Raw genomic sequence first — 13,112 nt, 5'->3', positions numbered from 1 at the left:
CTTCCAACATGGCCTCTTCTTGTCAGAAGCTCGACTCACTCTCTTTAGGTGATAAATTAAATCTGATCTGTGATGCGACATTCAGCACACTGCATTGAGCAGCCGCGTTCAGTTTTAATTGTATTGTCTGTTCTCTAACTGAACTAAATGATTTTTATTACTATAAAAAAATCAAAACGACAAGTTCTTCGGGTGACTGACAGATGAAGCAGCACAAACCGCCATCTACCGCGTATTGTTTAATAAATATTGAGCAACCTAAACCATGTAGCAGAAATTACGCTTTTGCTTCACTTTAAAATGAAATCCCTCACAAAAATGAATGCCATGATCATATAAATTTAAGACTTACTGCTCTGATTTAAGACCTTTTCAAGGCCTTAATTCACGGAAAAGCGTGGCCATGTCCACACTAATACGTTTTCGTTTAAAAAAGGCATCTTTTTCTCTCTGTTTTGGCCTTCCGTCCACACTGAGATGGTGTTTTTGGTCAAGGAAAACTGAGCTTTTTGAAAACGCTCTCCAAAGTGGATAAATTTGAAAATGCAGTTTTCGTGTTGCAGTGTGGACTGTGAAAACGGAGGCTTTTGAAAACGATGACGCATGTTTAGTCAGGTGACGCATATTGTACCAATAGATATCTATGTTTATACCGGTAATTGTGGCTGTTATGTGCTATTCACTTCTACACTGCTGCTAAAGATATATTTGTACACTCTTCACATTACAGTCCTAAAAAGATGACAGAAAATGTACTTAGTTGCTGTCCTGACTCCTGCAGCTAAACGTGAGGGCAGTTGCTTTTTAGATCAAACAGGAGAGCGCGCGACATAGACGCGTCAGTGAATGATGAGGTATTTCCGTAAATAAATTGATCCTGCCAAGAAATGCGTTAAAACTTATTATGTCTGTTCCGTTTGTATCATCTAAGCGATGCACAGTATGGCGAATTTAACTTTTTCCCACGTTTCAGTGTAGCTGAGAAACATTTGCAAAACGCTTGAAAACGCTAGTGTGGACGGAGAGCGTTTTAAAACAAAAACTCTGTTTTCAAATGTCTCTGGATTAATGTAGACGTAGCCTAAGACTTTTGAAGACTTTAAGACCCGCGGAAACCCTGGTTAAGAAAAACGTGATAGCATTTCTGATTTAAACATCAGCAATGAAAACAATGTTACTTTGCTTCAGCGAATTCATTCGTAATTCTGATTCAATTATTTGCATCATCACTTAAAAATGTTGTACTGGCATTTTACATGTTTAAGATTGTACTGTAGATGTTTTAGTATGTACACGTAGCTATATATTGCTGTTTATTAATTTGTATTGTAATACTGGTGCATATTAATGAAATTAATTTGTTGAAGAATGCGTACCAAAATATACAAATTTTAAGACATTTGAGAGCAAATACATAATCACTGAGATACATAATATATCAGAATATAAAGACTGAAAATGTCAAGGCAAAATTTCTATGCTGTTTTGGTGGGACAGTTTTGAAAAAAGGACGATAAGTATAAACCAAGGTGTTTGCTGGTCTCACCGTATGAGGTTGAGCGGCTGCTCCTTGTAAAAGCGGGTGAAACGGGCCCAGTATTTATACAAGGAATAGCGTTCGCTCTCACAGTTAGCATCACGAGACCTGGTCCAGTACCTACACTACAAAAAAAAACACACATTAACGTTACTGTTTTTTTCATGGAACAAAACCTTGTGAATATTTGTGCCACTGAATGCACATCTTCCTCTGGTAAAGACTTACATCATGCAGAGGGAAGGCAGCTGTGTAGGTCCCGTTGTTCAGCAGTCTCTTAATGCCCTTCTTATCCTTATCTTCTTTAGAATATGGACAACGGGACAGGATGTAATATACCTACATGGAGAAGAAAATAAACCAAACCTTTGGTTACAGGGCAGTTCCTCAGTAAATGCTATGTCTGGTTTCTGCTCTACAAGTTAAATATAACCACGCTCCAGTGGAGGTTACTCAGTGTTATAAAATGTAATATCTTGTATTATTTTCATGTATTCTCAGTATTTCTAAAGGTTTTCGTACAATCCTGTTCCGTGTGGACGGAGGAAAGAAGGTTTCTTTATCCTCAATGAGGAAGAAGTCAGTCTTGCTTTTGTCAAACGTGGCGGTGAAGTAGTCAGGCTCGGGCTGCATCACATGTTCAGGCAGACGATAGGGCGTAAAGAGCCAGCTCATGGGCATGTCTTTTTTATCTGGAATATCATTGATTTTAAAAGGCACTTTGATTTTCAGAACGTCTGCATATGTTGCCAGCACTTCCCATGGAACATGGATCTTCAGGAAGTGTGTCCTCCCATCTTCAGACTCCTGGAAAGACAAACGTGCAAGACAAAATGAACATTTTACTAATGCTGTTTCTTTTCAATGCACGGTAACGGGTAAAAAAAAAAAAAAAAAATGTTTATTTAACATTAAATCTATATCATTTATGTTTCAGGAGATATTAATTTGTAGTCCTCAGGTTTAAAAAGACATATATAATGACTGAATTTTCGGTGAAATGTCCTTGAAGTTATCAGAAGTTGCTGATTTGAAATATGTCATTTATATGTGTGGCAATCAGTTATTTTCTATATAGAAGCTGGTTTTTGCATGACCAAAATAGCTGCCAGGAGGCGTTAAACTATGACGTTAACTATGGCGTTAAACTTTCCTCGAAAGAGACTTTGATTGCGCTTATCTAAAGAAATAAATTGAAATATGTTGCTGCTGATTAGATATTGCGAAAGCATGATGATCTAGTGATATGAATCAAGATATTTATTTCGCAATATGTAGGAATCTGATGACAGAATCTGTGCTGTCAGATGTTTACTTACAGATTTGTCCTCAGTTTCCAGCTCAAGTCCAGCTTTCTGTAAGTTATCCTCAAACTCCTTCCTTCGATCCTGCATGAAAGATCAATAACACATCTGACAGTGAATCACTCATTTGTGCTTCTGGTGCAGTACATACTGTATGTAGGACAAGAAGGGTTTCTGCTAACTACTTATGATAGACAAACAGACTGTAAAACTTCTTGAAATGAATTTTTCTGTCTGCAGAGCTGCATGTTTGTGAAGTGTGTGTGAGTTCCTGCCCAGGCCTGGTAAAGCACATACTTTATGAGTAACAAGAACGTGGAAGTACATACAGGCTCTGATACAGCAGTGTGAGACTTCACAAAGTCAGCATAGGCAGAGTTTGGGTGCTGCTAGGGGGACAGTGCTCATTGTCTTAGACTTTGGTGTTGTTTTGATGTTTTGCTACAACTTTTGAACATGTGATTTATAATTTTCCACAACTGTGATTTCTGTGTGCATTAAATATGCATTAAATATTAATTGTAAAATTGTACTTTCACTCAAGTAAAACTGAAAAAGGAGCACTTGGTTTAAAACTGATTTGAAATCATTTTAACCAAAAAAAAAGTTAGACTGGAGCTTTAAAGTACATAATAATTTTTATAATCATTTTAAAGCATCACTTTTTAAAGGTGCACTTATTTTGATGTGTTAGCTAACATAAAGCACATGGGAAAAAAAAAAATCATTCATTACAAATACATTTAAATACATCACATTCAAGTTTTAATAAACCAAAGCGAACAGAAGTAAAATGTCTTTGGCGAGTAAATTGCCATAAAAATTTACCACCAGAACATGAATGTATCTATGATGCCTTCAGTTTTATGACAACTAGTGTTATCAGCAGTGTGAAGGGATGCACAGTCAGATAAACCTTTAACAGATCTATAGAGAGATTAATTCAAACAGCAACTCATTGACCCACGATTAGTTGCATTTCTTAACAAGTTCTATTTCTAAGGGTTAGGAAAAGTTGTATTGAAGGATAGGTATACAGTCTATGAGTTAGTAATTTATTGAGGCAAATTATTACCCCCCCCCCCCTTTTCATACCATATGGATATAAAACTGTAAAACAACAATTGTTATCATATGAATATAAAACTATAAAACATTATTGAATGGATGACACACCTGTTTCTTTTCTCCATCCTTGTCGTCAATGTAAGACAGAACAAAATCTATCCTTCGTACGCCATCTCTGAAGTACACAGAGTCCTTACTCTGCTGCTGCTTATCCACCTGCACACACAAATAGGCTTTTGTTTTAACAAAGTAAAGCTTTTATACAAATTATTGAGGCTTCAAAATGTTTTCTGACACCTGAAACAGGTAATACAGCTAATCCATACATAATATTAAGAAACTGTATAAATATCATCACCTTAATGGATGCATAGGAACAGAGTTGGGTGTTACATATGTTCAGACAATATGTAATAAGGGCTTATTCAGTATTAAACATGACAGTCTTACTGAAGTTCCAACATTTCAAACCAGTTCATAACGGTCTGTTGTTTAACTCCCACAAAAAAAAAACAAAAAAAAAAACAATACAAGCGTTCTGACACACACACAAACACAGGTTTCATGCATGTATAAGACCTGAACAAATTCTTCAGCACAAGCTGCATGCTAAAAAAAAAAAAAAAAAAAATCAGTGTGGTCACATTTATTGATGTTTAGCAAATTTTTGTGGGCGAAATCCAGTCACTTCAATAGAATTCCATTCAAATTCTGCAAATTTTGCGTGGAAAGCTTTGCAGATTTTGCAACAGGTGTAATTATACGTGACGTCTATATGAGCTATGCTTCATGCATGGACATCTTACCTGTCAAATTCTACTAATGTGACCGCACCTTTATTTAAATCATGACACGTTTGTGTCTGAAGAACTTTCATGGTCCAATAGAGGCCATGAATTTACTAGAGGAAAAAAGCCTATTCACAACAGGAATGACAATATATGATTATATATAACGATAACTATATTAACATCTACATTCACAAACAATAACGTTTTGTTAGTGCGAGCTGCAGTTATGGCATCCGTCGCTTTAAATGCTTGAAAGCTTTTTTAAAGTCAGGTTAATTGTGATTGGCTGACAATGTTTTTAGCAGCGATTTCTTAAAAAAAATAAAATAAAATAAATACTTTGAAGAATGTGGGTAGGCACACAGTTTGCTGGTCCCATTTACTTTGAAATTACTCAGGAAGTCAAACTGTTTGATTACCCACATTCTTGAGAGATCTTTTGTGTTCAACAGAACAAAGAAACTCATACAGGTTTGGAACAAATTTTTTGAATGAACTATCCCTTAATCCGAATCCTAATTAAAAACCCAACATTTATTACTTTATGTATTCATATTAATTCAAGTGATGAAGGATTCTGACAGTAATCATTAGCTATGTTTCCATCACTCTGTTTTAATGCGCATTTTGAAGTATCACATCAGAAACAAGGCGTGGAAACGCCAAATTTCGAATTAAAATCCCTTAATGTGCAAAAAATTTTTTACGCTTACTTGAGTAAAAAAGCTTATTGTGAATAATGGAAGATGGAAACGCATTTGCCGAATAAATTCCTCTATGCGCATCAAAAAGTCATGTGACTCTGAGCTATGGAATGGCAAAACCTGACTAACCAGCAGAGCGATCTTGTTCCACAGCATTCTGAAATGCCCGAGCAAAGTCTGTCATCAAAGTATTTCTGTATAATTGCCTCCCAGAACTGTCTTATACAACTGCGTTCCCAAATAGCACGCAAAAGCAATGATGGCATTTATTTTGTTTTGTCTGTTTGCTCTGAGGCACAAGTAATGTATTACATATGAAAATGATCATATTCAGTGGCTTCTCTTACATTTTTTAGTGAATTAGTGCCAGTTTATCATGAAGTGTCGATTTTGTTCTCTTTGACTTCACTGGATGGAAACGGTGCTTGTTCGCAAATGTTTTATGTAATATATCAATTTTCTGCAGTTAAATTCTCAACTTTGGATGGAAACCCAGCTAGTGTTGAGTACTACTGTAAGGTTAACCTTGTCTGGTTTAAATGTTTGAAAATGATTAACAGCTAAAAAACATTTGTTAGAATTTAGAAAAGAAATCAAAAAGTAGTCAAATGTAATCAGTTACATTACTTTTAAAAAAGTAACTAAAATAGTTACACTACTTATTACATTTTAAATAGGGTAACTTGTAATCTGTAACCTATTGCATTTCCAAAGTAACCTTTCCAACACTGTTCATTCATTCATTCATTTATTTTTCTTTAAGAATGTATTTTCTGATAAAATAGATCTATTGAAGTTATAGAAGTTTGTCCATAAGCTACAGCCAAAATATACACACTCTTGCTAAACCTTGACATTTAGTTCAGCTGTGCACAACTCGAGTTCAAATCCCAGCTGTTGGTTATTTCCAATCCCATTTCCCTCTTTTTCTCCCACTTTGCTTCCTTTTAGTCTCCATTATAGTGGCAAAAGATGTCAGGAGTAAATTACAACAACACAACACCTCAATCGCTCAATCGAAAATATTATTGTCTAACTTACATTTCTGCTCCGGCATCAAAACAATGGAGGTCGGACTGTTACAGCTGATCTGAGGTAAGACGCTCATGTCAATCAACTATAGTGAGAGCGGCCTCTGTTGGTGTGACGCCACACCGACAGACATCTGAAAATGGCTCGATTTGAAAAAGGGGATATTATTTTTACAGGTTAATTAAAAACCACTGCATGGATTTTTATCATTATAGGGTAGATTTGTACATACACTGCCAACACACATTAATGTTCAAACAACATGTAAAAGTGAACTGTGCATCCGATGACCCCTTTAACACCAGGCATGTGTCTTGAGCATCTTTCTTATGTTAATCACAGTCTACAGTCTATTAGGTGCATGACAGCACTGACCTCAGATCAGCCATGAGAGGAGCTAGCAGTGACATGGCCACAGTGAAACAACTGCAGGCTTCACTCAGAGCCAGGAAATAACCTCGGCAGGAACAGCAGTGCTGCTCCAGGCCTGTCAGTCTGCAGCTGTTCAACAACAGCTAAAAATAACTTGCATACAATGCATGATACAAACAAATGCAGCTGGTGACCACAAAGCCAGGCTGGGGCGTAAAACACCTCTACATTCTCTCACGGCCACTTCCATGGATGTGACCAAGCCAAACAACATTTCTCTGAGGTTTAACCGGCAAACACCGCTGATTTTCTTATGGCCGTTCCTGCAAACAAACCTCCAAATGATTACCAGCAGACTACGGCTATCGCTTCCCTACTAAAGAACACAACTGAGGAATACACACTGACATCCATTAGTAAACGCATCCACCCTTAGCCATCTATAGTAATGTCAGGGCCCTTGATTCTCAAATTCCCCAGAGATCTTCCTCCGTTCTTCCACAAACAGCAGACGGGAGATGGGGGAAGGAGAGAGAAACGAAGAAAAGAGAAACAGTTTACCTCCAGTCCGTCTATCAAGTGCTGCATCATTCACGATTCTGGGAATCTCCAGCGGCGGAGACCACCTCCCTTCCTACAACAGCCCAGCTAATCGGACACATATACACACACACACACACACACACACGCTCTGTAGAGCAGCACTCCTTTAGGACACACACGCCCAGTCCTTAATAGAGAGGAATGAGAGAGACGGAGAGCAGGGGGCTCACACAGATGACATCATCACCATGCCAGCAGGGCGGATGCTGTCCTGCTAATGTAATCACAACGTCAAGCTGATTTAAACATGTTTTGAAGGAAACAGGATCAGAGCTGGAGTGTTATGGGTTGCTATTGCTATGCGTTTGCTGAGCTATTTCTTTAGCCTATTGCTATGGAGTTGCTAGGGTATCGTTTGGTGAAGCTGTATTGCATTTTGCTGATTGTACTGCATTATTTTGTCAAATTCTTTTATATTAATTTTTAGGCTTACAGATGATTTTAGTCTTTTGTGTCAAGATAAAAATTCTAATTTTGACTTATCTTCAACATATATCACATATTTAATAATCATTCTGAACAGATATCAATCAAAAGATTAAACACTTAAAACTTCATCCTGTGAAAATAGTTTTGAAATCGGACATTGTGTTACCATGGAAAGTGGGCGGTGTCAATTGTCATATTACAAAATTGTATTATATTGTAATAAAAAAATAAATAAATAATCTAATTTTGACAAAAGAGATATATTGAAAGGTCTGAGTCTCAGGTTTCCATATTTGGTGACTAGTTTGTGACTTAAGTAACACTGTGAGAGAAATTTATAAAAAAAAAAAGCATTTAAAAAAAAACGGAATTACTGAACCAATCATTTCGCTAGATAAGTCCCTTCTTCATCAGCTGGGATCGTTTACAACCGCATTTGGGATGGTTTGAAACCGCATTTAGACTGCAATTTGGAAGTTCAAAATCGGGGCACCATATCAGTCCATTATATGGAGAAAAATGCTGAAATGTTTTCCTCAAAAAACATAATTTCTTTACGACTGAAGAAAGAAAGACATGAACATCTTGGATGACAAGGAGGGTGAGTACATTTTATGTGAATCTTTGTTTTGGATGTGGACTTCTCCTTTAAAGAGTCAAAGACAAGAGGAGGGGTTAAGCAAAGAGAAAGTGATTTTTTTTTTTTTTTTTTTATATGTGGTTACTAATGGCACTGCAAAGGGGATGCTCAGGTGGTTTCTGGGAGTTTCTGTGTGGTTAGTATAATGCTTTTTTCATGCTGCTATGCGGTTGTTGCTAGGGGAGTTCTTACTAGCCAAATTCAAAAGAGCCCGCCTTTATGTACTATGATATAATAAATGTAAATCTACGGTATTCATTCTTTCTTTTTCCAATTTACATAATAGATTAAGTAAGTCAATAAAAATGACAGACAAATTTAGGTGAACAAACCTATTAATAAGCTAAATAATAAATGAGCTGATAAATAAAATGTTCCACAGTAATGCTATCTCTACTGTCATTTGCATGTCAAACGTAAGACCCATTTACAGATCGTGACATTTTCAAAAGCACTAGACCTCAGTGTCAGAGAGTCACAGCAGCATGTAAATAATAAGGCCTATCTGATTATTTTACCATGTGATTCACTTCTATCTAACTCACAGCTGTCTTGTACTTTTCCTATGTTTTTTTGTCCAACTTCTGGCATTATTTACTCTGTACTTATTTAATCTGTACTAGTGTTGTCACGATACCAAAATTTTGACTTCAATACGATACCTGACTAAATTTCATTTCATGATATAGTAATTTTATTTCACAACAACAATTTATATCATGACATAGTCATTTTTTGTTATTTTTATTTTAATAAGGACCTAGATGCAAATAACAAACTAAAGGACAACTACAATAAAACAAAGACACACATGAAATAAAGAGGGCCCTATGAAATCTGTTTTATTTTTTCCTAAATTCCATTTAATTTTTTCTGGTTTTAATGGTTACAATAATATATATATATATATATATATATATATATATATATATAGCAATTTATTAAAAGTTTAACAAAAAACTACATGTCTTTAAGGCTCTATGAAATATGTTTTATTATTTTTCTCAAATTCTTCAAATTTTTGTTTGTGAATCTCTGTTTTCCATTAATTTTCTGGTTTCTATTTTAATCGTTTCATTACATTTTAATAACCAAAAGCATGTCTAGTGAATTTATAAAGGATAATTAGATTTGATAAAGAATCAATTTATTTTCTTTTTTTTTTTTTTTTTTTTTTTCAGAAATACTGTGCTGTTGTATTTACAATTTTCTACAAAATTTCTGGTAAATATTCCCTAAACACTGTTTTAATAATATTTTTTTTTGTAGTAGTAGTACTATCTTTACATTTAAGTAATGTATTAATATATTTCTGACTGTCAAGTTAAACCGGACTTTTATTTTGACAGGTTGCTGTGAAGACCTTTAAGCGTCTTCATTATATAACGATAGTTTTCCGCAAAAGAAACGGTAAAATGCTCATGAAATGACTCTCAGAGCACTTCAAGAGATTATGTTCATGTGTTCATGTACTCAAATATTGAGGCGGCAGAGGCTGAAAACACTGTGAGCGTCTCTTGATGTGTGTAGTAAACAAAACTGAAGAAATATGGCGCTTATTAAAATACATTCTTAAAGTACCGGTACCAGTAAAATGCGGAATGGTACCGTTTTTAAAAGCAGGGCATCGCGGTACTTTTTAAGTACCGGTATATCGTGCGACACTAATCTGTACTAATTTCTTTTTGCTGCGGGTGTAAATGAATGACAACAGAAAAGTATTGTTTAGGTGACCTGTCCCTTTAAGAGTGACGAAGCCTGATGGCTTTGTAAACAAATCTCACTGGCACACATAGAAATACTCTTCTGCGCAAACATCTTCTAAATTAACATCCTGCTGTCTCTCTACTGTAAGCAAGGAGTATGTTTGACCTGGCAGAGCAGCTGCTGTTTTTTCACTACAGGTCTCTCCCTCTTTCATTTACTGTAATTACAAGTTGGAGATGCTGCATATGAACATATGCTGAAAAAAAAAAAAGTCTGCAATAATAGCCATACACTCCTGCGCTGACATATAGACTAAGTATATGTGTGGTTAAGTAAAAGGGGCTGGGACTGAATGAGCTGCACAGCCTTCAGCCACAAAAAACTGCATTTCCAATGCAAATATATAATTATGTAACATGACACAATTAGAGACTCAGAGTCTATAAAAAACACAGCTAATGAACATGATGATGCTTTTATGTTCACAGACAGAGAAGAAAACGTAGTCTTTATTTAGAAACTGTTTCTCAGGTGGTCTCTAGTCTTTAATGTTAAGGATTTTTTATAAATAATCTAAGTAAAATAAATCTATTTACGTTTCAAAGCTATGGGCAAAGATGTTTCAGTATGAAACGGTTTGTTCAGAAAACTCTTACTAAAATCATAGCACATTTCTCCTCAAAAAGCCACATGACTTTCAAGTCTGTAGCACAAACGTTCCAGGACAACCTGAAGTTTAATACTTATGGTTAGTTATTTAAACAAGCCTCTAATCCTAAGTATTAGCAACTGCAATAGTAAACACCACTTTGCAAACATGCCCGACCCAACACATACAGATGGATAGAATTAGGTTCCACCCTAGTCACCTTCATTAATTTCTTTTACATTGTGTTGCCATGCATTTCATGTTGCCCAATACAACACATTATCATAATACAGTCTAATATGATTATATGCAAGATGCTCACTCAAAGCAAGCACACACACCGACACAGTTCACAAACTCAGTTCAGCCCTCTTTACCATGGCGTACCCTGGAGCGGTACTTCAGAAATAAAGCTCTCTTTCTCCAGATCTGTGGATGAATTGAATGTGTTGTGAGTATAAAAACACTGATATACACACAAAGCACACAACTGTCAACAACAGGTCTCTGACATCTGCTCACACTATAAACCATCCGGGAGAAAGTCCATTTGATATTCATCTGTTACTAATATAATTCACAATGTTTTATTGTAACTATGAACTCTATATAAAAAATAATCTGATAAACATGTTACCAGCAGCAATACAGTGATATCACTCCAAATTTGTGCATTAAGTCACAAGGACACAGGTCATCTTATTTGCATAATATCTTTGGTTTCACAAGATATCAACAAAAGCAGCAGCGAGTGAACGCCCATCGCCTGAACAAGTAACAGGACATGCAAACACTTGTGCTGTGTGAGTAGAAAAAAGCACAATGTTAATCATTGCAAAATATGCAAAAGGGGCCATATTGTACAATTTTGTTATTTCTTAAATTCACTTGAGACGTTACTCAAAGTTTCTGCAACAAAAATCAATCATTTATGTATGTATGTATTTATTTATTTATTAAAGTCTGTCGATTTTAAGTAATTGGAAGTCAACACAGCATTTTTTTGTTAGCTTTTTTTTTTTTTCTTCTTTTTAAATCTTCTTATGAGTTTTGCAGAAGAAAGTCAGTCATACAGGTTTGGAATGATATGCGGGGGATTAAATGATGATTTTCCATTTTAGGTGAACTATTCCTACTTCTATATGTAAATAGGGTGACCACTCGTCCCGCTTTGCTTTGTACCGTACAGCATTTTCACCCCTTGTCCCGCACGTCACATATTGAGAAAATGTCCCGCATTTTCATCGGTCTGTTGTTTTTTAATCATCATATAAAGAAAACGTCCATGCGTTCTTTTGCCTTTTTACATTTTTTTTTTTACATTGCAAACCTCATCAAGTGATCTAGCACCACCGACAGAAATGGTCGCGCGCACACTGAAAAAAAAAAACCTATATTCTCCATTCATTTTAACCAATTGTAAAAATCGACGCAGCTTTCTTCTTATTTTAATAGTTCGTTTTATTTTAATGACAAATGTCCAGAGCACGTTATTGTAATGGGAGGGCACATCAAAATGCACAAAAACAAATCTTTTCTCTCGCAGGTGGATTCTCTTTATTCTCATAAAAAAAGACACTTGCATGTGAGTGCTCAGAAACATAAATTAGCACATATGACAACGGATGTAATCAGTATTTACACAACAGTAGAAAATGTGTCTGTCTCACACGTGCCCTGCATTGTCCCGCTAAATGACATCTATGTCCCCACAAGAGATCTATTGCCAGGTGGTCACCCTATATGTAAATGCTATATCTAGTAAAAGTATAGTAAACATGTAAGATGAAAACATTCTTATTTAAACATTAAGACTGTAAATTGACTAATGAAGTCAAATTAATTGCATGATATTCTGATTTATTCATTGCATTTATCAAAAGCCCTGCAATTAGGATAATTACTTCATCAATACAAATATTTAATTAGCATGGGTGATGTGTTAAGTATACATTACAAAAAACACCTTTAGATGTCAATATATTGAATTCATTAGATATCAGTTCCCAAATGACCTAACACTTCCAACGAGATTCTGAAGCGTGCATGGTGAACACTTTACTATCCCATGAGGCCAAGGGGAGGATTTGTGAATGGAAGTGAAGCGACGCAACTGACCTTTTTAGGTCACGTGACAACATAACAAATGCAGATTACATACATACTATATAGACCGTACTTATTTAACGGTTGCAAAGTAAGTACTTATTCAAAACAAGTACTTAAGAGAGTGTGACATTTTGGACAAAGCAGTTGTTTAATCGCTGAATGATCAC

At 35.6% G+C, this 13,112-nt stretch overlaps 1 protein-coding gene across 1 annotated transcript in view; it reads right to left on the bottom strand.

Moving 5' to 3' along the window:
• ano5a (anoctamin 5a) overlaps positions 1 to 13,112 on the bottom strand; it is a 43,707-nt gene that overhangs the window by 18,363 nt on the left and 12,232 nt on the right. The window contains 5 exon segments of the mRNA XM_051099494.1: positions 1,547 to 1,662; positions 1,766 to 1,876; positions 2,060 to 2,344; positions 2,857 to 2,925; positions 4,018 to 4,125. Of these exon segments, the coding sequence (XP_050955451.1) occupies positions 1,547 to 1,662; positions 1,766 to 1,876; positions 2,060 to 2,344; positions 2,857 to 2,925; positions 4,018 to 4,125 (689 nt within the window).

The sequence above is a fragment of the Labeo rohita genome, chromosome 25, assembly GCF_022985175.1.
Source record: "Labeo rohita strain BAU-BD-2019 chromosome 25, IGBB_LRoh.1.0, whole genome shotgun sequence".
Lineage (NCBI taxonomy): Eukaryota > Metazoa > Chordata > Actinopteri > Cypriniformes > Cyprinidae > Labeo > Labeo rohita.
This window is presented reverse-complemented; position numbering and strand designations above follow the sequence as displayed.